The sequence below is a fragment of the Patagioenas fasciata genome, chromosome 3 (assembly GCF_037038585.1).
Source record: "Patagioenas fasciata isolate bPatFas1 chromosome 3, bPatFas1.hap1, whole genome shotgun sequence".
In the NCBI taxonomy this organism is placed as follows: domain Eukaryota; kingdom Metazoa; phylum Chordata; class Aves; order Columbiformes; family Columbidae; genus Patagioenas; species Patagioenas fasciata.
In genome coordinates this window covers 9497711-9524768 of record NC_092522.1, presented here as the reverse complement: position 1 = coordinate 9524768, position 27058 = coordinate 9497711, and the positions used below count along the sequence as shown (strand labels likewise).

Sequence of the window (27058 nt, the reverse complement as noted above, 5' to 3'; positions counted from 1 at the left end):
CGGGGGTGTCGCCGTGCTGATTGGACGGTGGCGTGCTCTGACGGCTTCCGGCGTGCGCGCGCGGCGGGCGGCAGGGCGGGCGCGCGGGCGGGGGGGCCCGGCGGAGGCTGAGGGCGGCGGGAGCGGCCGGGTCGGTGTCGGTGCGGGCGGCGGCGCAGGGATGGACACGCTGGGCAGGAAGGTGGTGGTGTGCGACAACGGCACCGGGGTGAGTTGCTCCGGCCCCGGGACCCGCCCTGCTGCTGGGGTTGGGGAGGGGGGGGAAGGGGAAGCAGGGCGACACCCCCCCATCCCGGCCCGGCTTCCTGCCGGCACGCCCGCGGGCCGCGCCCGGCCTGCGCCGCCGCTACCGGGCCCGGCCGCCTGCTACACCGCGCCCAGGCGCTGTCCGGGGCCGCCGAGCACCGCGCCCGTCCTTCTGCAGCCCCGGCTGCGCGGTGCGAGGGGCCGGTGCGGGCCTGCGGAATGAATGGGCGGCGGGAGCTCGGCGCGGAGAAACGGCGATCCCGGCGCTCTGCCGGTTGTTGGGTTGTCGCTGAACCGGCTGAGCAGCGCCTGCCGTGGCGGGGGTTTTGGGCGCTGTGTCTGGTGCGCAGATGAAGTGCTGTGCCCCCCCTCCGCGCCCCCCCCCCCCCCGACATTTTACTGTTTTACCGTGAATATCTTGTTTCTCTCCATGCCTGGAGCCAACCTCTCTGTAGCAACGGGCGCTTAACAAAAAATCCCATTTTTAAAAAATTCTGAATGAGCCCATTATACCCTGAGCAACCAGGGATGTGTCCTATGCATGCAGGATTATTTGCTTTAGGGAAACGATGCGGGGTTTTTTGTTGGTCAAAATGGAGCAGCATCCTTTCCTCCATACCTTCCCGATCTGCAATATACTCAAAATTGGCATTTTTTTTAATCATGAGACCCCCCTCAAAGGTTTTCTCCCTGTCCTTGCACCTTTTCTGCTCTCTGTGACCGTGTGAGCACCCACTAGAAATTCATCCTTTTGTCAGTGTACGCAGGCTGTGAGGCTCCTCAACAGGAAGTGGAGAAGATACCATTTTAAAGCAAAAAGATGAGATGCTTTAGGTGAATATTTCCCCTTGGTAATTTTCTTTAGCAATCCAGGGTTTCCCCCAGTAAAAAATATTATGCAAAGAGTTAATAAAGCTGACAGCATGTAAAGATCTCTTGAATAGCAAAAAAAAAAAAAAAAGGAAGTGATTTTTTTTTTAATATAAACACATGGAATAAAGATTTCATGTTTGTTTTTTCTTTTAAAGCCCAAGAGGGAATAGTTGAAACAAAGGCTGTTGTCTTAGAGATTCAGCATCCTGAGTTAGGGGGGTTTGCAGTTAGCATCTGGAATGATTGGAATGGTTCAGGAGGAAGAACGTCACATTTGACAGTTCTGATGTCTTCTCATTTTTCCTCCTAAAGCAAAAATCTTTAATAGGGCTGGAGTCAGATCTGGAGCCTTTGCGTGCTTTTTACACTGTCATTTAGAAAAAGGAAAGAAAAAAAGAAGGCATTTACAATTTTCTTCTTACAAAGGGACATGTAAGCTTTTTTGTGTGTGTGGTGGTGTTTTGTTTGTTTAGATTATCATTGTTTAATACTCTTACTGTCAGGCCCGTATCAAAAAAACCAAACCAAACAAAACATTTAAAGCTTCATCCCTTAGCATGATCCTTTACATAGCAATACATCATTGGGTTGTAAAATGTTTAGTATACAGGTAATGTCAGCAGTGTGGGCCATAGGGTTGAAACCATTATTTTTACCCAATTTCCGAAGCTGGGTTTGCAACACAGATTTTGTACAGTGTAACACATCTCTTTGTGCTTTTAAATCAAGAGACATCTTGGAATGATACTTTTTTTTTTCCCCCTCTGTGAGTTGTACCAGCATGATATAAATAACTATAACCGTGGACTCGTATCACTTCAGCAGCTTTGGGTTGTGTTCTGTATCTAAGCAGAATAACACACGTATGGAAGTACCCTGGCCGCAGAGTTCGTTGTGTTGGGGGAGCAAAGTATCAAGAAATAATTAAATCAGTAAGCTTGGAATATTTAGGTTGACTTGGGATAAATAAAGTGGAAGAAAATTCCATTCAATACATATTTCGAGCCTCAACTGTGTATTGAGATTATCAACTAGTCCTATATTGTTAAACCAGTGTTTTTAGAATAGTTTTTCAGTATGACAAATAAGAGATGCTTTATGTCAAAATGATTTCTGATACACTGTGATATGTCATACTTAAAACCATGACTGAAGTTAAATCTTTTGCCAGGTGCCAGAAATACTACATGAAAATGGAGAATATCTTTAGAAAAATCAGGTGCAATTTTAATTTTAGACTCGTCTTTGAAAATTACTGTTCTTATTATGCTGCAGCAGGACGTCTAATGTCTCTGGCTGCAACCGATCTTTGAGGAAGAGGTGACGGGGAGGAAGTTCTTGCGACATGGAGTGTGGCAGAGAGGCAGGAGATGACACCTCAGAGGTCTAGAGCATTAAAGGTGGATGTTCTTATTGGTACAGGACGATCGTAAGTGACTTTGTGGCCCGTCAAATTGTTCTAATTTTGTTTAGGGTGTTTGAGAGTTGCATCAACGTAAAGAATCAAACACAGAGACCTGATAAGGATATTAGTATTCATTTTAATACCTGTCATGTGACCAGTTTGTGAGCTTCCTCATTCTTTTTGTTTGAAAGAGCACTTATACATACGAGTTCTTACTGTTCGATGACTCAGTAGGAAGTGAAAGAGTCGGTGTAAACCACAGTGAAATGGAGAAAAAACTATATATGGTAAAACTTCTTACATCTGTGGCCTTGCACACAGGCAAGCTAAGTAGCTATTCTTAAAACATTCGGAATGTGTATCAAATGCTTGCAAAAATGAACGATGATGAACTCTTGGCTTCCTTACAAAGATACGTAAAGTCATTGAGCGTTGGTGTTATTGTTCGAGATATGGTGTATACTAAGCATTGTACTGAAATCATTTGGTAATTGTTCCAGGGGGTGTGCACAATGAGGGATGGAAGAGAAACAAGTGCACTCTACTTAAATTTTATTAGAAGGCTTCAAATTGAGAGTGGAAAGAACAGTGAGTAATGTCTGGCACTGGAAAAGGGAAGCTGATTATATTGCAAACTATTGTACTTCAAAACATTTAATTGAAGATTTTGGACAATCTTCTGTGAGGAAGGGCGAAGTATCTTATCTTTCTTGTACACCTTGAAAGATATAAAGCTGTTCAAGATCTATTATATTGATATGTTTGTGTTTCTTAGGTGCATTTACCTCTTGGTAGTTTTTCCACGTCTGGTTCGTCAGCCATAATTTCATCATCATGAACCTACCGAACCAGCTGAATATTCAGTGTCGTGTCAGGGAGAACACTGCAGTGAGGATGCTCTCATTGATGGGGAAACTTATGTACAAGGCTGATTTGTTATCATCTTAACCAAATTTTCATGTAGCCTGGGGGAATAAATTTCAAGTTTGAAGAGGAAGAGACAGAGTTAAAGTTTTGCCCCTTCTATCTACTGTTGAGTTTACCAGACTTCGTGCAAATGTCATTTTTAAGGCTCTCTGCTCTGGCCTGAAAGAAGTAGGGAAGAAGAACTGTGAATGTCCAAGCTGAATCTTGCTAATTGAAGTTCACGTAGATTAAATCTGGTTTTGATTGTGTTTTAGGCTGGTTGGAGAAATGTCAATCTGCTATTAAAAATCTAAGATTTATTGATTGCCGACATGGTTAACTACCCAGGAGGGTATGTCATGGCTTTAATGTAGAAGGGGGGTTGGAAGTTACTATTATAGCTCAAATAGTAAAAACTTAAAATAGTTCTTTTGTAGGTTGGTGGTTTTTAGGTCAGCAGAGTTGCATGTGACTTTTTAGAGGTATTTTTAAGGTTTGCTAGAAGGTATTTACTGATTTTATGCAGTAGTCATTTTGGTCATGTATCTCAGTGATTGCTCTATGTAAACCTCAGGATTTATTGTCCATTTGGCAGAATTTAAAGCTATGGCTAGTGGAGCTTGTTGAGGGCTGCTCCAGTAGCTTGAGTTGTAAAGATTCATTTAGATGTCACTGGTCCTGTCACTTCTCTTGCCCAACAGTGATGACAGGTAGGCAAGTTGCTTTGTGCTGGGGCAAAGAAAAGGAGGAAAAGCTGTGAGTTAAGTATATGGGTGTAAAGGTGCATGGGCTACCTGGAGGTTGTACTCAGAACAATTTATTTGGGAGGATTTGATTGTATGGGCTGCTTTATAGAGCTTCTTTCTCGCTTGACCAGGTCCTGCACAATTAAATTTATAATGAGTCTACCTAAATGTTGTAGTCGCAACAAAAATTGTGTGATTGCCCTGAATGCAGTAATTTTCTAAGTCTGAAAGGGGGCTTATTTAAAAAAAAAACTAAACGTGGACACTGTTGGTATAAAACTGGTATGAAACTTCTGGTGAAGTCTTCTGGAGTATTCAGGTAGTGTGATCCAAAAATGCTTGTGGCTACTTCTTGCTTTCTCATAGCAGCACTGCATTCTTGAATAACCAGATAAGATCTATGTAACTCCAAGGTACTTCTGGCCTCTAAGTGAAAGAGTTGATAAGGACTTGCCTTCTTGGAGAAAATGGATTGAAGTAGAATGAGCAAAAATAGTTGTATGTATGGTGTCATTCTTTGGGTATTCCAAACAGCTCTGCCTTTGGAGACAGCAAGCCCTGAATGGGTGAAAGAAATTAGGGTCACAATAAGCAAAAAAAATTTCCTTCTCCCCTGTATTAGCTCAACTTTAATTAAAATATATCTTGGGTCTTTCTGTAACTGGCTTTATACATTTCTTTTCAGAACAGGTGCCATTTTGACTGCAGTGAGGCAAATAATTTGAGCAACAGAAGGTGACTTCAAGTTACTGTTAGTGTAATGGCAGAATTCCCCTCAGCTGCAATTAGCTGTACGCCTTGCTGTGATAATTGTTTCAGTGGCAGTCTTCAGACCTCCAGAAAACTCGGTGAATGTTTGGGAAATTCTGGCAGATTTCTTTTAATACAGCCTGAAATGGATAATAAAGCTTCGGGACAGGGTTCCAAGGAGGTTGTGAACTGCCTGTCCCTGGAGGCTTCCAGCACCCAAGTGGTCAAAGCCCTGAACAACGTGATCTGAATTCAGTGTTGATGGCTTTGAGCCCGACGTTGGATGAGAGAGCTCCTGAGGTTCCCTCCAACCTGAGTGATCCTGTGCTGCTGTGCTACTGCTGTTACACCCAGATGGTTGAGTAATTTTGCAGATGAAAATGTGTAATGTTTTGTCTGGGACTGCAGGATGTTGTTCTGGCATGCTGGTGTAGCACAGTACACTAAGTGTGCATTCAAAAAAACCTACTCTGTATGAAGTGCAACAGAACATCAGAGTATGGCATGTGAACATCAGGAGGGCCACCAAAATGATCAGAGGGCTAGAACACCTTTCCTGTGAGGACGTGCTAGAGATTAAGGGTTGTTCAGCTTGGAGAAGAGAAGACGCTATGAAGACATTATTGCAGCCTTTCAGTACTCAAAAGGAGCCCGTAAGAAAGATGGGGACAGACTTTTTAGCAGGAGCTGTAACGACAGGACAAGGGGTGATGGTTTTAAACTAGAAGAGAGGAGATTCAGGTTAGAGATGAGGAAGAAATTTTTTATGTTGGCGGTGGTGAAACCCTGTCCCAGGTTGCCCAGAGAGGTGGTGGACGCCCCATCCCTGGAGACATCCCAGACCAGGCTGGACGGGGCTCTGAGCAACCTGATCTGGTGAAGATGTCCCTGCTCATAGCAGGGGTTGGACTGGATGAGCTTTGAAGGTCCCATCCAACCCAAACCATTCTATGATCAGCGTTGGATAGCTGAAGAGCACAATTTGCTGATCCTCACCAGCTAAAGTTGTAACTTCTCGCTGACACATTTAAAGTTCTCATTTTACAACTGAGCTTCCTCTAGTGACTGTATTTTTGTTTTTTTCTTTTAATGCTTAGTTCATCTTCACTGATTTCTTAGTGTATACACTATCTTGGGCCCCAATGATATAAAGCTTCGTTTCATACGTATTTGGGTGACAAACATTCTGAAAGAGTGTCCTGTTTGGTGCGAACTACCATCAGCTGAGGTTTTGGTTGTGCTATTGTTTTAAGAAGTACTTGCTGCAAACTTGAATTTTTATCTTTAAAAGAAACCCTGAAAATAATGAAACTCTGTGAAATCCATCTGAATTGCACAGACTATCTGCTAGTTCACTGTTAAACTCTGTTTATAACAGCATAACACCTGAATTCACAAGGTGTGTGGTTTTGGTGGGGATTTTTTTTTTTTTTATTTGGTTTTGTTTGTTTGGTTCGTTTGTTTATTTTTTCTGTTGTATAATTCATTAGGCTACTATGTGCTCTAATTGGAAAAGCAATTTAATTTGGTCTCATTGGGTAAGCTCTATAAAGTGATCCATTACAAGATGATGTGTTTCAGCTTGCTAGAGAACTTCTTTATAGCTTGGCAGGAAATCCAGAATAATACATCAGACCTTTTTATAGCTCTCAACGTACTTAGTTGGTTTACTACTGTTTCTCAAAAATCTGACAATCTGATTCAGAAAACATTCTGGAAGATACTTTAATTCAGTGTTACAAGTCTACATATCATTTTAAACATGTAAATTTGATTTGAAAGTATAAATCAAATTGGTTTCTGATGGGGCACATGCTCTTAAATCCGGGCTTTTAATTTTTTACTCACAAAAAGGTCTCTGTTAGTAAGGAAAAGTGATGCATGTTCTAATAAAAATATTTATTCTTTTTCAGTTTGTGAAATGTGGCTATGCAGGCTCAAATTTTCCGGAGCACATTTTTCCAGCTTTGGTTGGAAGACCCATTATTAGATCAACTGCTAAAGTGGGAAACATTGAAATCAAGGTAATTTTCTTTTTCAAAAATGTTTATTCCTTTCTGATGGATTAAAAGTTCAGGGCAGCCTTTGACTTTTATGTAATGTTTGGATGTGTTTTTTGTTCCTTAATTCCCCTTTATGTTTTTTTGGTATCTCTTGATTAATTCTGTATTGGGTTTTAGCGTGTCACATATTACAAAGTTATTAAGAGGATAATCTAAAGCACTGGAGGCCTTCAGATAGTAGGGCTGAGGAGGCAACAGGTAGGGCTCAAGTGGTTCTGTGCAAAAAGGGTCTTCAAATGCCAATATGTAAATTATGTCAAGATTAGAAGGCAGAAATTGGATAGAAGTGGTTGGTATTTGTCACCGAGCTGTACTGTGAGGTTCTGAGACAATGCTGAACAACTGCTGGAGCTTCCAGGTCTTTCTATACTGTTTACTTTCTGCTCACAGTTAATAATCTGTGATCTTGTATGAGATGTTTAACTTTGGTTGTGTTTGCATTTCATTGTTTCTGTTGTTTTTGTTTTCTTTTTGCTGTCAGTAGACATAGTACTCTGCACCAGTTAGAGATGGAGAGGCTTTCTTCAGACTACTTCATCTTGAGCTGTTATTCCAAGTTTGGAATGAGGGGGGGGAGCCACTGAGAGTATTTTTCTAAAGTCTGGGGAGCTATAATTTCTCACTTTATTTTATACTTACAGAGCAATGCTTCAAATGTTAGTAGTCGCTTCTGCAGTACAGGCTTCAGTAAATGTCATGGCCCTGCTGTGGTCACATCCTCCCTTTCTTGCTTCTAGCCACGCATTCTCACCTTGTGCTGACCGTACTGGTTGTGTAGTCGTGTGGTGAGCCACTTGAGTGAGCTGATCAGCTGAAAAAGAGTGATTTCTTTGTCTGGCAGAGTTCTGACCGCCTCACCAGACGATTGAGGAAGCTCCAGTTTGAGAACAAGGCAGAAGCAGGAACTTGAGGGAGAAGTGGGAGGTGATGCAGAACTGTAGAAGCCCTCACTTAGGCCACTGAAGTTCAAGTAGAACCACACATGTACAGGCTTTCAATTTTGCCTTCCCTGTTGTTTCTGAGCAGCAGCTTCATAAAAGAAAAAATAAAATCTGGTCAGCCTTCTACATTATTTTCAGAATCTATGGGTGACAAGGAGAACTTCAGTTATCTGATGGCTGCTGTTGCCTGTAAAAAGTATTATCAGCAGAAGGCCATGTGGGGAAGACAAGAGGATGAAAGACATCAAACCTTTCCAGCCTTTCCAAACTGTACTTTTTTTTTTTAACATTGCAGTACCACTTACCTTACATCAAGTAGGACAATTTGCTTGAAAGGATGGAGATCCTTCACAGTAGACAGGAGTTTTTTGTAAGGAGAGGGAAGAAATCTTTCTCTTGCAAGGCTTAGGGAGAGATGTTTCTTCAGATATCTACTTGAATTTTGTGTGACAATTTATTCAAGGAAGTCCTGGTGAAGTTTTATGGAAGTTATGCTGTGATTTACAAGTCCAAGAAAAATTCTCTTGCATGGAATCTCATTGTTAAGGTCATGTTTCTTTCCAGCTGATCTGATAGAGCTTGTCCTGCCAGTTTTGGTATCCTCTGATTATCTGATAATTTAATATAATTACAGATGACAGTGTCGAATTGGAGAGATAGGAGGTGGAAGTGGGTAGTTGCTGTGAGATCAGTGCAAAAGAACCAGTAAACTGTGATTTGACTTGTGTTGCCTGTCTTCTGCTTCAACATGGATCACATGGGTGTATTTTAGAGAGTATTAACTGTGTCTAGATTCTACCTGAAAGTGTTGTAGTATCTTCTGTGTCACAGCTTCTCACTCTTTCTTAAGGAAACAATGTGTCAAGAGAAGGAATCCCTGCCACAGATACTTCAGATATCCCAGCAGGATAATGCAGTATAAAGGCTTACTAAGCATGAGTGCTGGTTTTCTTTGTGAGACTCTTGCAGATTTCTTAAAAAAAAGAATAAAACAAAACAAACACAACTATTTTAGCAGATGAGTTTTATGCCAAAATTCAATTCTAGCTATTCACTGCAAGTTCTTATAGGATAAGTTTAAAACCGAGTAAATGAAGCTGTCAAGAAGATTATCAGTTTAACTTTTCAAAACTGTTCAGGAAAGCTGCCCTTCCTGTGAAATTCAACGACTATGTGAAAAGAGTCTGGAAGCTGAGCCAAACACCGGTTATCATCCAGCTACTGAGTTACTGATTTCAAGTTGCTTTGTCTGTGTATTCCTTCTGAATTCTCATTTGAGCCAGCAGCAGGGCTATAGGACTCTTACAGAGTCACCAGTTCAGGACATAAACACAAAAAATCACTTATTACTGGGGTTATTTTGCTTAATATCGCAACGTTAAAACTCTAAAACCAGAAGCATACATGCCGCTCTTAGCTTTTACTGATGTATTAATCTTTGCAGCAGGTTTGGTGCTTAATAACCTTATTGGGAGGGCAGGACTGATGAGTAGCTTTGACAAGTTAAAACAATTAGGATTTTAGGGTAGATCAGACCTGCTGAGCTGTAGTCAGTGTCCTACAGTTCTGCTTCGTTTCTGCCAGCGCGTGGAGAAGGTCAGTCTGTGGATTTGAAGTGAGGAAGAGGGACATGTTCCAACCAGCCTCTTTGGTGCTGCCTGTGCAAAGGCAGCTGCCAGAAACTCTACGCACTTTTCCTCTGACACAATTAGCGGAATAAATAGATTTGTCCTAGTGGTGCTGATGGTTATCCTGTGGCTTTTGACAGTTTAGGTGACTCAAAGTAAATTTAATCGAAGGAGAAAAAATCTCAATAATTGTGAAAATTGCTTTAGTATAATTTTGGACAATGTTCATAGACTTACACTTCAAATTTCTCCTAGTGCTTCCCAGCTGCTTTAATTATCTTCCTACCTCTGTGGCTCGCTATAGGGAAAGAGCTTTGAGACATGGCCTTTGCTACTGCACTTTATGATTACTCATTTACATTCTGAGATTAGGTGCCATAACTTCAGTAAATATCTCTTTTGATTCTTTTGGGGTATTTGTTCCAAGATATATGAACAGATTAGCCTGCTTATAGGTGAATGCTTTTAAGTTACAGTTTTCAGTTCTTGTGTATTTAAAGCAGAATATTTAAATGTAGTGTTTGTCAGAGCTAGTTATGGTAAAATGCCTCGTGCAGAGTCTTGTCTAGTTCATATAAACACCTTGCCCAGGGTCTGACTCCAGTGTTACAGAATATTTATGCACAGACTCTTATTTATGAGAAAGATATACTGATCTTGTTTGCAATGTAAGAAGTGTAAACATGAATCGCCAGTGACATGTAGCAATAGGGTCCTTTAAAAGAGACAGTTCAATCTGACATCCTGAGAACACTAGTCTGGCCCTAACTAAACTAACTCGGACCATTTCCCGCTGTACATGCATCTCTTTTCAGCCTATTTCTACTGTGTACTTAAAATAATCTGAGAATTTCATTTAGGCCTTTTCTGACTTTCTTGCTTCTACCTTCTTTCTTCACCTTTCTTGACCTGTTGAAGTAGAATAACAAAAAGATGGTAAGTGAGGTGCCCCCATGCTGTTTGTTTACCATTTTTGCTTGATGGGACTTAGTAGCTGTTATGTTATTTTTTGATGCTATTCATTGTTTTGTCTTGTCCTACATTTTACATTTAAATACATACTTATTTTGGAAGTTGTTCATTGCTTTGGTTTACTAGCAACTAATTAACGAGAATATTTTATGTATTGCTTCTAAATGCTACACAACCTGTAGTTTTGCAAGATGCAAGAATAACTCTTAAAGATCAACATGAACTCAGCACCTTTAACAGCAGAAGTTGCTATATTTAACATTACAAACCAAGAGCTTGAAAAAACTTTGATTTCAGTTAGACAAATATTACTGAGTACCAAAGTGGTGGCAACATTGAATGTCATACGGGTTCCTCTCTGCAAATGCAGTTGTGCTGTCCTCCTTCCTCCTCACCTGCCAAGTGTGCGTGTTTGTTGGAGTGCTCTTGAGAACAACTGTTCCGCCCTTTAACTTTGTTTTAAAAGGATGTGAAAGTTTTGTGCAACTTTCATTGCACATTTGAATAGCAGCTTTTCCTGGGCTGCGTCCTGTTCAGCAGCATAGAGTCTCAAAGAACAATGCACAAAAAAAAAAGACTTGGGATTTTCCTAACTGGTGGAATTTCTGTCATCTTAAATTCTCAGGAGTAACGTGGCTGCATGGTGTGATTTTCGTAGTATGGTTTCAGTAGAGTACATTTGATTTAAAATGTTAGAGTCTCGACTTCTGTACAGTGTCTACTGTGCAAGGGAAAACAAAATGCCTTGTCAGGGAGAGGGGTTGGAAGAGGAATGGTTTGATTTAAACTAGTTTCAATTAACTTCCTTTTTATATAGTTTAGGTTACTTCTTTAAAAGGGCATAATAAACCGGACGCTGGATTTTTCATTGTGCATCATTTTTCCCCTAACATTGAACAGTAGGTTGAGTAACTCTCACTTCAGAGTTTTCTGTGCCACAGTAACTGCAAACTGCGGTGGCGTATTTTTGTATGAAGTAGCTGGGGTTTTTTTGCAATGAAAGGAATATAATACTAGCGTGGTGCTATTTGGTACCTAGAAATACGTTCTTATAGGATAAACATGAGCAAGTCAGTTAAGGTTGCCTTAGAAAACATGCATACTTCCTCTGGGAAATACGTGGGAAAGGAGGAGATACGATGCTACTAATGTGAATGTGCAATGTTTGCGTAACTAACTTTAATAAACAGATTGCTCAATCAGTGTGAAATGCCTATGCAAACTATGCGTTAGTTGGTTGTGTTTGTGTAAAAATGCATTACTGGGGTTTTTGACTTGGGAGTTTTGGCATGGAACAGACAAGGGTATATTTTATATTGAGATGTGTCTCTTCACACCCTACTGACACAGGCAATATGTAAACCATTGTTACTTTTAATGTCCAGTGTGGAACTTCTAATCTCCTATTTGCTTTTGCTACTGTTCAGTATGCTTATTCACCACTCATTATTCCTTTTTTGGTATTGTGCACAGAAATTTGCAACATGCATGGAAAAGTATTCTGCCGATCGCACCTACTACCCTTATGTGCTATTTTGCATCTCAGCCTTTTGAAATTAGTATTTGATAAAAGAATTTTGGAGGCGTCAGTCGAGAAACATCTGTACTTTTAGAGGTCTCTGTGGTATCCAGCTGTAGTGGGGTTTATTGGTTTGCTCAAGGTTAATTGGACAATGGAATTAACGAAGTTTATTTTGGAAAAGGTTTGGGATGGGTAACAACCAAATTTAAATACTACAGGAAATATATTCCACTTTTCTCCTAAGCGTCTGAAAATGATTCCAAAATGTGGGTATTAAGACGACAGTTGGACACAGACTGGAGGTGTTCACTGGCATTCTTTGAGGATTTTCATGTTTGGAAAACTATGCAAGCACTGACATGCTTCTGTATTAAAATTTTACAGGATCTCATGGTGGGTGATGAAGCAAGTGAGTTACGCTCAATGCTGGAAGTGAATTATCCGATGGAGAATGGCATCGTTCGGAACTGGGATGATATGAAGCACCTCTGGGATTACACATTTGGACCAGAAAAACTTAATATTGACACAAAAAATTGTAAAATATTACTCACGGAACCTCCCATGAATCCAACTAAAAATAGAGAGAAGATTGTGGAGGTATGTGTGTCTAGTAGAAACTGATATGTATACTGATGTTGAAGCATCACTAGGAGATTTTAACTTCTTGGAACACCTAGTAACTCTAAGGCAAAGCAGTTCTGTTTTCTAACCAAACCTTGTCCTCAGCTATAGTCATGAAGGCTATTGTGGCGAAGTTCAAACAAACCGATGTAATTCAAAAGCTATGAGCTGGCTTCTTGTCTCAAGCCGTGTCACCAGTAAGACACAGAAATAGAAATACTTGTTTATCTTAATATATCCAAGATATATTGATTACTAACTATTGGATTAATGGTAGTTACTGTGAATGACTTACACTTCTGTAAGCCAGTCATGGTTCAGAGGAGACTGAGGCTTGAGCAAGACGATGCTTACCAGATGGAGTAGTGTTGTTGAAGCGAGCTGAGATAAAGGTGTGATGACAACCAAGTAAGTAATCTTTGATTAATGCTAGGGATTATCAATGAAAGCCTTCTAAGAAGGAAAACCTGGTTCTTGGATCCTCTGTCAGGTTGTCAGATGTATATTGTTTAGCTCCAGTGCTATACAACAAAAAGTCAATTTTGAAGAGCAATAATATTTGAGGAGAACAAGAAGTTTAGTTTCCTTTTTTTTTCCCTTCCTCAAGCATCGCAGGTATTTCCAATTAATCTAAGTATTCAGTGTAACAAAAATGTAGTTAATGTGTTGTAAGAGTAGCTGATAGGGCAGGAAAAATTTATTTTATGTCTGAAACCTTATCCATTTATCAGAATTTTGAATGTGAAAGCTTGTGTGTGTATATATTTTTTCCCAAATCTGTTGCTTAGTCTAACAAAAATTTACCTTTATCGTTACCTGCTGACCTTTCCTTTTAAGCCCTTTTGTTGTCACAGCTACAGTAGGGCTTTCTGCAATGTGACGGTGAATATATTTGCACTAATCTTTCTTTGGGTGACTTAGGAGCAAGCAAAGTTGGAAAAACTTAGGTGAAAAAAATCAAACTGTACAATCTAAATTCAACATTTCTTAGCAATTGTGGACATTAGAGATCTATTGCCTAAGTATTATGTAATGCAGCATTAGTAATACACTCTGTTGTATATCAGTCAGCTGTGGTGTGATGGACATAGTGGATTATTCTGGGTGACCTCCATGTACTGGGAATGGTTGAATTTCCTGTTCAGGCTTCTTTGCTTTTCAGCTGTCTACAATAGTGTTCTTGTTTCTGTTTTCCTGCTAAACACAAAAGGCTGGGGTGTAGTTATTCTGGGATCAAGTAATTATATACCATAAATCTAAAGGTCTTGTATGGCCTCTGAAGTCTGATAAAATATTTGTATTGCTACATTTGCTTTTTTAAAAATCACTCCAGAGATTGTAGATATTTAATCATGATCCAGAGGATTAGGGAGGCCTAAAATCCATTTTTGTAAATTTAAATTTGAGTTCAGCAGAAACTCATTGTTTTTATTAATATTTTGAATGGATCATGATGTTATGAAGACTAGCAATGTTTAGTTTTTAACTGCCACATATTTATACTCCTGTTTTTGACATGGACTCCTCCTTTTCAGGGAAGCTATCCGAGTGCGAAGCAGAGCACTGAATTAAGATTTTTCCTAAAGCCTGCAGTAAATATAATAATGTCTCTGCGTTTTGTGATACAGTACGGTAGCATTTTAAAAGAAAAGCTCCGTCATCTGGACCATATCAAGATGATGTATAATTATTTACACTGTACTTCGTTCTACTTCCAGTCATTCTCTCTCCTCACCCCATTGCTCCAGTAAACCCAGCCACTTAGTGACAGCAGCAAGTGTTCACATGACAGCTATATCGTAAAATGTAGATTTTAAAAGTGCTGTTTCTTTCATCGTGTGTACAAAACACCGATTGCTCCTCAGCTTAACTGAGTGTTTGCTGTTTGTTTGCCTCCAATTATGTGCTGCATTCTTGTTCCGCAGTATGGTTGGGAGCAGCCAGACTATAATTGCCTGTTACGTAGCTGTAGAGATGCTGAAGCATACTCACTTCTTATAATCCCAACCTAGTGTGTTTTATCCTTTTTTTCCCAATTTTTAGTTTGTCCTTTCCATGCCAAATTAGAACATCACTTGGTACATAATCCAAAAGCTGCTGTCACAAGTAGAATCTTTTCCAAACATCCTGCTCAGTGTTAGCATCTTAAGATTTGTTAACATATATGTCCTGTGTCCAGGCATTTTTCATGTCGAATAGAACAGACTTGGCTGTCTTGAAGGAAAGCACAACAACCCTCTGACAGCCTGCATATAGGTTATAAAAGGATTTTGCAGTGTTATGCAGTGTGCTGTGTTTTAGTACAACATGTGAAAGCAGTAACTAATGCTACTTGGATATTAATTTTGTTGCACGAAAATGATAATTTGCGTTTTTCTTAAAATAGTTTCTTATTTTCTGAGCACTTAGATTGTTTGAAAAACTCATCCTTTGGAATAATGCTGGTTTTAGGCAATGGCTACTCAAATGGGATCTCTTTTTGAGTTGCTGCCCTTCAAGCTGTTCCTTTTTCTGGCAGGCACTTCTGCTTCTTGTTTCTGAAGGGATTGCGTATGTGCTAAATTGTGCCCGGTACGGAAGTTACCAACCAACCTGGAAACGCCTTGCTCACACTTAGCCCATGCACCCGACTCCTGTATTGAATTTCTTTTTATATTACCCGGTTTGCATTGGGGGTTTATAAAAACCCAAAGCGTGATGTTCTCCTGACAGGGTGCTCTGTGTTCCTTTCTGCTTGACTTCTGCTGTACTGTGTGCTCACAGCAAATATCCCGAGAAAGGCGGCATCACTCTTCCCAGGGGTTTTGCCTCGTGCTCGATACAGCTATGAATAATTAACTTGACTTTGCAAGGATCAGGTTTTTGATATGAGCCAGCCGTTTAAAATCACAGTATTCTAGCAGAGGTGGTTCTTTAAATAGTTCAGAATTCTAAAATTGTCAGGCATCAGCTTTTCTTAAAAAAAAAAAAAAAAATTTAGATATCTTTTACTTGAGCTGTGGGAGTACTTAGAATTTAATGACTTTCTAATCCTGGAAGTTGCAGAAGTGCTCAGGAGGTTGCAGAACAGCAGAAGCAAAACTTCCGTATATGCTGGAATAACCAGAGTTCATCCTTTTTTCCTGGTAAAGCATTTTGAGGGGAGAACTGCTGTACAGTGTGATTTGTTTACTTGGCCTTTTTGTGTTTAGAAAGAAGATCCTATAAACTCTGCATCCTTTAACCTTAGACTCTGTTTTTTCACTGAAACTAGTTTAGTGGTTAGGAGAACCTAATCTATGAGACAAGCAGTTACTTTTCATGTTTCAGTAAGGTTCTGCAAACCTGTGGTTTTTCTGTATGTGGTAACCGAGTAGCCCTACTTGTACTATTTCAATTGTAGTGGATTTTGCACTGATTTTTAGAAGTTTGTTGTCAGTTGTGCTTCAAAGAAGGGGAAAATAAGGCCCAGATGCAAGTGAACAACCTCTGACACTGGATTGGTTCTAGACCCGTATGCTTAGGACTCTGTTTGGTCTTGTCTTGGCATAATCTGCAGTTGTACAAAGTCTGTAGGGCTTGATATGAAGAACAAAAAGCCCTTGAATTTCATTAGATTTACAGCATACACCTTTAACAAACATTTCATTCCCAAATCACAGTTAAGTAAGGAAATACTTGGCTGGTCTACAAGTACTGCCTCCCACTCCTTAAGCACTTTGGAAAATGGCTTAGTAAAGCTTCAGAAATTGATGTGTGGGTTTCTTGAAAGTGTTCACTTTCGTTGCTAAAGGGATGTGGAATATTTCAAATGGCTCATCTTGTATGTACAGGTAAGGTATAGAACTGAATGTGGTACTTACTGCCATAAAGCAAGTAGGTTTCTAATGTTTATGTAGAAATTTATTGGAAAGTGTTTTTGATTAGTAAAAGAACAAGATTATAGAAATACAGTTTTCAAACATAAATGACATTTTGTATAAGTATTTGGCCTGGTCTGGATGTTAATTTTTGCTTCCATCTTACAGGTTATGTTTGAGACATACCAGTTTTCTGGGGTATATGTAGCCATTCAGGCTGTTCTTACTTTGTATGCTCAAGGTAGGCAAATATAACTTAAAATCCATTATCTTATAAATACGTTGCTGAGCCAAAGTTCTAATGTGGTATTAACGGGTGTTGGGCTTAATTCAGCACTGCTACAAACAAGCTCAGCTCTGTCTTATGGGCTCGCTTTTTGTTTTGAGGAACTATTGACAGGTACCACTGTGAGCATTTTCATGGACCAATGGTGGAGCCATGCTTGTAATGGCAAAAACCTGGTTTATCAAGACTGTCATTGTTTCGGGATACAGTCATTTAGCCTTAGCTACATGCTTTTGATAAAGGAAAACATGATTACAAGTGAATTTCAAGTAGGTGACTTTGCAGTCAGTTAAAAACAATGTTGATCCTTTTGCTGTAGATAAATGATCCTCAGCCTGAGGAGAAAATAGTGGATTCACTGAATTTGATAGAAATTTTACCGCTGGCTGCAATCCATCCAGGATTTTAAGAAATAACGCAAGCACAGGAGTTCTAATGACAGGACTTCTTACATCTGTTTATTTGTGGCTTGCTGTGTTTAACTGTCACCTAGCAGGAAATATTTAAATATCTTTGTCCACTAACATGTCACCATAGTTTCTATGTCTAAGAGCAAAAGTGGTGGGATACTGGAAGGGTAGTTTTGTTATGCAAGTCATTAAAAATAGCTCAACCAAAACCACTTTTGCAGACCTGAATATTAATTTTATTTGCTACGATCTGTGCAAATCTCTTCCTTCTCTGCCCCCCCACCTTTTTTTTTTGGTTCCTTATAAGTATTTAATGGACTAACATACACAGTTCTATATTCTACTGTAATTTTACATGTGTTTTACTGTATAGTGCTCAACTACTTTGTGAATAACAATACGTAAAACAACTTAGAACAGTCCACAGTGTTTCCACAAACTATCATCTAAAAGAAAGCTGAAGACCTTCTGAGATGTAAAAACCAATTGGCACATAAATAAACGTTTGCTTTTCAAAGTTAAAATAAATTAATAAAAACCCCACAACTTTAAAACATCCTACTTATTTACATTACATTAAAGTAGTGCCTAAAATTACATACCGAGACGTGCCTCATTTCAGTGCACCACGTTTTGTTGCCGCTGTTAAAACTCTCTTAAGACTGCTGTTGATTTTATCTGGAATGTTGGACGCTCATGTACCTTTTAAAGGCAAAGGGGTTTATGTATCAAAACATAGTTCTAATAAGGAAATTTGTTGGCAATTCCTCACAAGTCGTTGGAGCTTGGTGTAGTCCCTTGTGACTGTTTCCTTCCTCACTGCGTGTGTCCCATTGCAAGGCTTGTTGTGTTTACCTGGCGCTTATTGCCGTTCACTAATAAATCTGCAGATCTGATCATACAACTGAACCAAGGTTTGCTCTTTGGTTCAATCAAGGCAAATAACCAATTTGTTTGCCTTCTGTTCACGAAGCTTGAGCAAATTACTGAACCAATGTACCTTGCCACCACAGAGTAAATGTCCCTTCATTATTTTAAGGTGTCCCCTTGAAATAGATTTCCTTGCTTTAGGTGGCTTGCGAGAAACTATAAAACTGTTTTCTAATGAATTTTTACCATAAATTCTGATTCTTATTCATTTTGTTAGTGAAGTATAGAAACTTCTGTTTCTACGTGCTTATGATAACCTGTTTTCTACACCTTAGAATTTAATGGTTTTATGGTAATTATTTTAACTGGAGTTAATTTCTTTAGTATACAAACATGGATCTGATTCAGCATAACACTGTTTCTGTGGGAAAGAAATTAAGTGCGTGCTGTGTAGTCCAAACCTTATGAAAGCATTGTTTTGTGTTTTGAATACCAGCCAAAATCAACAAGTCCTAATAATTGTAACAAGGTAAACTTGTGGCCTGAATACCTCTAGGTTTCTTCATATTTGAGAAATTAGTATAAGATCACACATATACAGCTGAATCTAAGGAGGAATTTCTGGCCCATCAGGCATTTGATGATCTTCTCTTTAGAGTGCAATTTAAGACGTCAATATGTCAAAATGCCAGATTAAATTGTGAGTGGTAGTTATAAGGATCTAGGAAAAAGGAGAGGTAATAGTTTTTTAAAAGCTCTTATGAAAACCTTAAGTTTAAAATCCAGCTGAATGGAAATAACTGAATTTTAAATTGTGACTGCTTTTCCCAAAATGATGGCTGGGGGAACTGAGGTTGTGTTAAGATTACAATTTAAAAAAAAAAAAGTGTTAAGCTTGCTGCTATCCTGCTCTATTTATGAAGGTGCTAATAAAAGTCGTACCTTTTATTTTTCCCACCCCATTCTTTTAGGTTTGTTGACTGGTGTTGTTGTGGACTCTGGAGATGGTGTAACTCATATTTGCCCAGTTTATGAAGGTTTCTCTCTCCCTCATCTCACCAGACGGTTAGACATCGCTGGGAGGGATATCACTAGGTACCTCATTAAGGTAAGGGAAAGAATTTATAAGGTTGAGGCTGATATCGGTGGCACATTGGTTCAGGTTAAAATCCCTTGATAGCAAGAAACCACTTTACATTTTTCCTGTATTATTCACATTAATGACGTAAAGAAGCGTATTCTTGGTGTTGCTTCAGTCTATCCTTATAATGTTTCCTTATCTAAACCATATTTAATACTATTGGTAAGTTGTCTTTCTTGATATAAAACGAAAATAAAATTGTATCCTAATAGTTCTACTCATCTGTTTTCAAAAAGACTTTCTTACTGTGTGGAGAATAGTGTAGCTATTCTTGCGTGATTATTAAATAAGACAGTATGTTTTATAGGCTATTTGTTTGGATTTTTTAAATATAAGCAACACTCTGAACTGACAAATGTTATGGTTAAACTGTAATATTGGAGTTTTCTGAACTGAAGTTCTAAATATAAGAATTATTTCGGTTACTTTTCACTCGTCTTTGTAACAGTTATACTGAAAGTTGTGATGACGAAGAAAATTTCCCACTTGGGGTCATGCTACTGCTATTCTGATTTTCTAGTAAGAATGAATAGTGACAGATTTGACTTAATATTGAATTTGCAGTTAAAAAAAGGAGACAAAGTTTTAAAGATACATGTCTGAATGTACACACCTACTGATAAATGGATCTGAACTGTTCATCTCATTAACTGCTGAACTGCTATGTTCCCTCCAGCTCCTCTTACTGCGAGGGTATGCGTTCAACCATTCTGCTGATTTTGAGACTGTTCGCATGATCAAGGAAAAGCTGTGTTACGTGGGATACAACATTGAACAGGAGCAGAAACTGGCACTAGAGACCACAGTACTAGTTGAATCCTACACAGTGAGTGTTTTGAGACAGCTTTTCTTGTCCTAAACTTTGTAAGTTTAAATTCAGGTAGCATTAAGCTTGGATTCCTTCTAATTTCTTTTCTTGGCCTTAGCTCACTTCCCAGACAGAGGCATCTGTAAAATGAGGTTACTTGGTTCTGGGAAAGCTTTTTAAAGGGCTTTTTTGTTTGTTTTTTTCAGATTTACCATATGACATTGTACTCATTTTTGTCATTGTAGATCCTTGAAATTTGAATATTATAGTCTGGGAACTGTAGAGAAAGTGGGCTTACTCTAGCCTGTCAGATGGAGCAGTGACATGTATGAGACTGGTATCTGGTGACAAGAGCAGCGAACTTGCTCTTATGGAAACTTCCTGTGATCACACATGGAAGAAAAGAACTTACAGGAAAGCATTACTCTTATGTTGCTGTGAGATCATCTTTTAGATGGATATTGTGTTGCAAGGAAATGTTTGTTACGTCGGTATCGGTGTATCTGGTCCCTGATGTCTCTAAGTGAATCGCGTAATGATTGAAGAATTTGTGTCTTCTTTCAGTAGCACTTCTTGCAGTCATGATAATTATCAACAATTTCCTGTTTTAAAACATTAGGGAACAGCGTAGGTTATTTCCTCTCGGTTTGTTTAGTATCTTAAGTACCTAAAAGTAGTCTTCTAAATGGTGTTTTTTCTTCCCTAGCTCCCAGATGGCAGGATTATCAAAGTCGGTGGAGAACGGTTTGAGGCACCAGAGGCTCTCTTCCAGCCGCACTTAATCAATGTAGAGGGGGTTGGTGTGGCTGAATTGCTGTTTAACACCATCCAGGCTGCCGACATTGATACCAGGTAAGAACAGAACCCTGTTCTATCAGGGTGCAGGGCGATGTGAGAACTGTGTTCAAACAAAATAACAGCTTTTGCTTTAAACACTGACATGTGCCGTGTTGGGGGAGAAATAGACTGGGAGTGGGGGTCAATCTGAGAGACTCCTTGGAACTCAACAGGTTTTCTGGAAACTTGACTATTTTAGTACGAACAAGCAAGAATAGAATGCTGAAAGTGCAGTTTTTATTATTGTTTTAATGCTGCTTTCTGGGACACCTGAAAAAGCACAAGCAAGTCTGCCAAACTCACAGAAGCTGGTTTTGTGTAGCAGCTGTTTGTTAGATTTGTATTTGCTCTCCTGTATGCACAGATACCCTACTTGTACTATAGAGTATACAAAATAACACCAGAACGCCTGTTTTCTTGGTCAGGTCTGAATTCTACAAGCACATTGTGCTGTCTGGAGGGTCCACCATGTACCCCGGGCTGCCGTCGCGACTGGAGCGGGAACTTAAACAGCTCTACCTGGAACGAGTTCTGAAAGGAGACGTGGAAAAACTCTCGGTAGGCACTGAGTCGCTGCTTTACTTGTGTGGGGCCGAGGTTTATCCTCAGTCCCCACTAGAGGGAACCACGTAGTCAGAAATCTTGGGTTAGTTTGAATGTAAAATGTTCTGTTAACTGCTAGGGCACAACTTGTAAGGTAGGTTTAATGAAGCTTATGTGTTGTTGTGGCTTTGAAAGTCATCATTTAGCAAAAAATGATTTTTTTTTTTAATCATTGAAAGTTTTGACTCATGCTATAAGTGAAATACTCAAAGGCTAGAGTTCTCATACACCTTCAAGTAGAATAAATTTCCCTTGTTCACTGGTTACTGTGATAAGCAGACAACAGCCACACGCACATTACAGAGGTAACGCTGCTTTGTAGTGCTCTCTGCTTTTCAAGGAGGAGATATTTACCGAGAAAATTCCTTCGAGTGAAGTTTCGAATGTTGAACTGAATTGAACTTCCCTGGTTCTTAACACAGTGTTCTCTAAAGATCTTTTACAGCTATGTGGAATGACTCAATTGCACAGAATGTTTTAAGTCTAAAACAGTATTTCACACATAGCTTTGACTGTACTCATTTTTGCTCTTGGGGTTAGAGCTTTAGCATCCAAGAATTTAAGGGAATATTAATTGGTTAAGCTCATCTAGAATGTGTAAATTTAAAATCTGTCCCATCTGCCATTCTAAAACTTGGTATGATTTTAAAATATTTTGTGATTTTGTGATCTGGCAACTTCTGATAATTTTAGCAATCGAAGTATTTTACTCTTTACCATGTTGATGAAATGCAAAAATACAGTCTTTAATTTTGTATTCTGACTCCTGGGCTTTTTTTGTGGATATGCTGAAAGTATAATTTTGAAGAAAGTGTCAATAGCTGTCTATAATTTCCAGCGCAAAGTAGTTATTTTACTTTGGTTGTGCAAGCTGGAAGCTCACGCAGAGTGCCCTATGCTAGCATTTCAGTTTTCTTGTTGCATTGTTCTCACTAAACAGTTTCCATTTCATTGTTCTGTCAGAAAGCACAATTTGATTTTGAACGGCTTTGTTCAAGAATCCTAGTAACGGTTTCTTTTCTTTTTCTTAGAAATTTAAGATCCGAATTGAAGATCCGCCTCGTCGAAAGCACATGGTGTTTTTGGGTGGCGCAGTTCTAGCAGACATCATGAAAGACAAAGACAACTTCTGGATGACCCGACAAGAATACCAAGAAAAGGGAGTGCGTGTGCTGGAGAAGCTTGGTGTGACTGTTCGATAAATCCCAAAGCTTGTTCCCATCACATGTCTAAAGCTTTTTTTCTTTCATTGCCAATCTCTGAACTCACTCAGCTACATGCTATGGAAAGGCCTGTCTGTGGCCTTTGACCCAAAGGTCAGGTTTTGTTCTGGTTTCTTGGGGTAGCTTTTGTTAAATGTTTCTTAATGTGGCGAAATTTGACTATTAAATTTGACCACTTCCCTGCAAACAAAACAGAGCAAGAGCAGCCTGTCTACTTCATTGTTCCTTCCCAGTAGGCAATTGGGTAATTCTGGTAGGCTTTTTCTTCTGGGTTTATTGCTGTAGTACCGCTAGCTTTTGTCTCTAGTTCACAAGGGGTTGTGTGCCTTTTTTAGCATAAGAAAACCTTTAAACAGGAGCTTTTGCTATTGGGTCGTTGTGGTGGTTATCTTTGCATCTTTTTGCCTCTCTCTACATTAAGATTATTTTTTTTCCTTTCCTGCAATTAGGGATTTTGATTAAACATTGTTAGAAACTAGCTGAACTAGCTGAAATGGCTTTAACACACGGTTTCGATTTAACGTGGTTCCATACGCACTGCTGCCTAAACTGGGTTCTGAGGTGGTTTGTCGTTCAAGGTGGTGATGGGGCTTTCATACTGTATTTCTCTTAAGTGGGCATGTACACAGTTGCCACAAACAGAGAAACACACCTGATATTCTGGCAAATGTAAATTTGTGGCCTTAGGTGTCTTTTTCTGGAGGGAGGAGACAGGTTTGAGCTGTGTTGCTTTTCTGTTAAGGGACAGATGGGGGTCAGTCTGACCAAAAATGCCTCTTTTTATAGCTAAATTTTGGTACTATGTTGTCTCAGCATAGGGAGCAAGAATGTTAAATTAGCTATTATGTAATTGTTGAGAAACGTAGATGTGCTGAGACGGGAGCCTCTCAACTTCTGAAGAGTTTTAATGATTTCAGAAATGCTTGTGAAGACTGTAACTGTAGATATTAAAACCCCAAAAACTAAGTGTTAAAAGTATAATGTTTTAAGTGCTTGTATGTACATCAGAAGCACTTCCATTAAACTTTACAAGTATATTAACCTAGTGCCAAGTAGTTACTGCAAATGAATATTTTGATGACCCGTGTTTATTGCAGCAAGCAGATATTTATAAGCAACCACTGGCAGTAGGTTATAAAGAATGACCTATATTTGATCTAGTTAAAAATAACATTGGAATATGAGATGTTGTTGATTGGTCAATATCCACAACTCATTTTGTCCAGTCTTGATTTTTGATACTTAACGTGGGATGGGGAAGGAAGTGAAAACCAGTGATGAAAGTGCTGTTACCAGAAAGTACATTAAAGCTGAGTTGTTCAGAAAAATAGAAGTTGTCACTAGTAATTATCGACCACCGTCTCTTAGTTGCCTGTATTTTCTTCCTACTAGCAGACTGGTAACTATCTTTGCAATAAAATCTGCCTTACATAAAGCATAGCAAGAACTGCTTGCATACGAATGCCAGTTAAACTTAGTTCTACTTTGCTTTTCATGGAAATGTTATATCACTTCTTACTGGTTTTCCAAGCCTACCATAACATTTAAGTGTAAGGAAGTTAAGATCTGCTTTCGACTTCCAAACCTTGGAATGTACGAGATATGCTTTCATGTACTTGCCATTTGTCTACATCTTTACATTAATAATTGACCCCAGGAACATGGAAACATTAAACTCCCTTGGATTCTTAAAATTTGCTTTCTTTCTAAATCGAGCAGACAGCTTCCTTTTGGTCGAGCGAGCCAAACAGGCAGAAACCATGTCTGCATTTCTTTAATAACAAGACAGTCACTATAGCGTTGCTAGTAATGACCATTTAATTATAGGTGGGTGGGGTTTTTTGCAGCTATATTTACTCTTAACTTGAACAATATGAATTTACAGGCATGCCGGTCATGCCTCAGTGCATGCACTTAAGCAGTTACTAGATTTTTGGGGACATGAATGTAAGGGGTACTCTGAATTCCTTTAGTCTTCTGAACATTTAATACACAAGATTTTAAAATGCTGTGGGCTTGCTTTAGAGCTATGGTTTCTCATGTGGCTGTCTCTGGGCTTTTCAGACAGTGTTGAGAATCATGGAAGTAAACCAAAGAATGATTTTAAAACTTTTTTTGAATGACAATCTGTCATGTGATTTTTCAAATCTAGACCTTGACCCTGCAACCCTTTTTCTAAACCACGTTCTCCCCCGTCCGTTGGCTTTGATTAGGTATGTGCGTGTTTGAGCAAAGGTTTTGGAATTTGGCCCTTTCACTAGAGAACTTTTCACAGCACCATGAGTAATAAATGTCAGTTGATTGTGCAGAATCTTGGGTTTCCATGGAAACCATCTCGATTTTTTTTCTTTAAAAAGGCAACTAGCATTTAAAATTACAGCTATCATGGATTCAGAGGAGCGCATACGTAATCCAAATACTCAATGCGGTGTCCAGTTGTGCTCAATGTGGTTCTCCATGTGTGTGTTTGCACACACCAGAGGGTATGTGTGTGCTCTCAGCTCACAGCTTCAATATTGCTATGAAAGCAATCTGGTTTTAAAGGTGTTTTGTTGTTTTTTTTTTAAGACCAAATAACTTGAGTTGTATTTGCAATATGCTTCAGCTCCTGTAAAATTAGAATAGAAGATGCTGCATCAGTTGTAAGTTTTTTGGGAACATCCTATTTTTAATGTTAAGCTGCTTCAAACCCCGCCCTCCCCCAGTGTTTTAGGATGTTAACCGATGTAACACAAATGGCTTTTTATACAGTTCTGAATAATGTTAACTCACAACACTGGTTGAGACCATGAATGGAATAAACATCTATTTAAATTGACAGGTCTTTTCAATACAAAAATAAAATCAGATTTTTTTCAAAGTAGATTATGTTTGCTTTGTTTCCTTTGGGAAATCACAGGTCTGTCAGCTTTTCCCTAACTTCCATCACAAAACTGTCATGAGCTGCTTATGCTGAGGAAATCTGACATGACAAAATAACACATTCCCTATTTCCCTGTTGATTTCTGTCATTAGAGTGCGAAAAGCACTCCTGCTCCATTCCACAGCCAAGACTACATCCCCTCTCTCCTAATTTCTTTACAAGAAAATAAAATCCTTATCCTTGGACAGGAATATTTTCTAGTTTCAAGCGCTATGTTCCCTACTGCAAAATGGGAAGAGCCCTCAACTTGTATTGACTTCAGCATCCCTGGCTAAGCTCAGAAGCCTCTCTTAGGAAAAATCTTGTCATTGTGACTGCATGTGCTACTTCACCTGCACCCCTCATTTTAACTGCTAGAAAAACTGTATGGGGGTTAACGTGGAGCATTTAAAAAGGTGCACTGGTTTGAAGCAGCTCTTGCACCTGAAATGTTGTAATTCACAACTTGCTGTGTGGATTAGTGGCTGACCTGCTGATCACGATGCATTTATGTCTGGCTTTTGAAACGAGCTCAACCTGTCTCTTCACCCCAGCATGTTGTACATGCTGTTCTGTATGTATGTTCCCCAGTGGGATAATGGGTTTGGTTTTCTTAGAGTGAACCAGTATGTGCAGTTTGGCTCTGGGTGCGTGTGTGTCGGTGGCTGGGTCAAACACAAGCCATCTTAGATACGGGTAGACAGGATTTTAATAGGGAAAAAAAAAGAAGCCCCCCAAAATCCAAATCTTTATTCCATCACTGTGCATTCTTGGGGAAAAAGATAAATGGGCTTTATCTCTGCTCGATAATAATTTGTGTTCCCCACTCCTTCCCTTTGGCTTGCTTTGCCTGACATGGCTTTTGTGTGGGAAGGACTAAATACAGCTCAGTTGGCATTTGCTAATCAACTTCTTCGATTGTGAATTCCTCCCTGCAGGTACTTCGTCTATTTTCCACAAAGAAGCTTCATTAGCAATTTCAGTAGTGTGAAAAATAAAGTTTTGTTTTAAATCCAAATATACATATTAATGTGTTCTAGCAACGAGAACAGTGTTAGAAAAATATGTTTTGGACCTTTTCAGCATGTATGGAAATCTAATCTACAATTTTGCTTTATTTGAGCCCTGCCATTTGATACTTGTTCCTCTCTCTAATGGATAGGTTTATTGTCCTGGTGGTATAAGTCACTGTCTCTGCCATTACAGGCCTCCAGAACTAAAATACTCTTCCATTCGGACTAAGCTGTGAATTTTGCCTCTTAACCTTCCCTGCATTACAATATGAAGATCGGCTTTAAGTAACATCCTACGGGTAAATAGCTTACCTTACTGTAACCTCTGGTTGCAGCTTATTGTCCCAGCTAACAACTGCACTAAACAAGATTGCAGCGCACGTCTGCTTATCGTCCAGACAGCTGGTGAAGGGCTTCTTGCCTTCCTTGTGCCAAGTTCTGCTCTGGTAC

At 39.3% G+C, this 27058-nt stretch overlaps 1 protein-coding gene and 1 long non-coding RNA gene across 2 annotated transcripts; one reads left to right on the top strand and one right to left on the bottom strand.

Annotated features, from left to right (window-relative positions):
• The first annotated feature begins 63 nt into the window (after positions 1-63).
• Positions 64-25556, top strand: ACTR2 (actin related protein 2). Its single transcript, XM_065833282.2, has 9 exons — positions 64-208; positions 6840-6950; positions 12437-12652; positions 16684-16756; positions 19053-19189; positions 19899-20048; positions 20737-20882; positions 21293-21425; positions 22502-25556. Exons 1-9 carry the CDS (start codon positions 161-163, stop codon positions 22670-22672), a joined length of 1185 nt encoding a protein of 394 aa, XP_065689354.1. The 5' UTR covers positions 64-160; the 3' UTR covers positions 22673-25556.
• Positions 17855-27058, bottom strand: LOC139827501 (uncharacterized). Its single transcript, XR_011738122.1, has 2 exons — positions 26921-27058; positions 17855-17913 (listed from the first exon to the last, which is right to left on the bottom strand). It is a non-coding gene; the product is annotated as an uncharacterized lncRNA (long non-coding RNA).

Coding starts and splice junctions, on each gene's coding strand:
- ACTR2 (XM_065833282.2), top strand. CDS start 161: ATGGACACGCTGGGCAGGAAGGTGGTGGTGTGCGACAACGGCACCGGG. Junction 16,757..19,052: donor TCTTACTTTGTATGCTCAAG/GTAGGCAAATAT, acceptor CCATTCTTTTAG/GTTTGTTGACTGGTGTTGTT. Junction 20,883..21,292: donor GCTGCCGACATTGATACCAG/GTAAGAACAGAA, acceptor TTTCTTGGTCAG/GTCTGAATTCTACAAGCACA.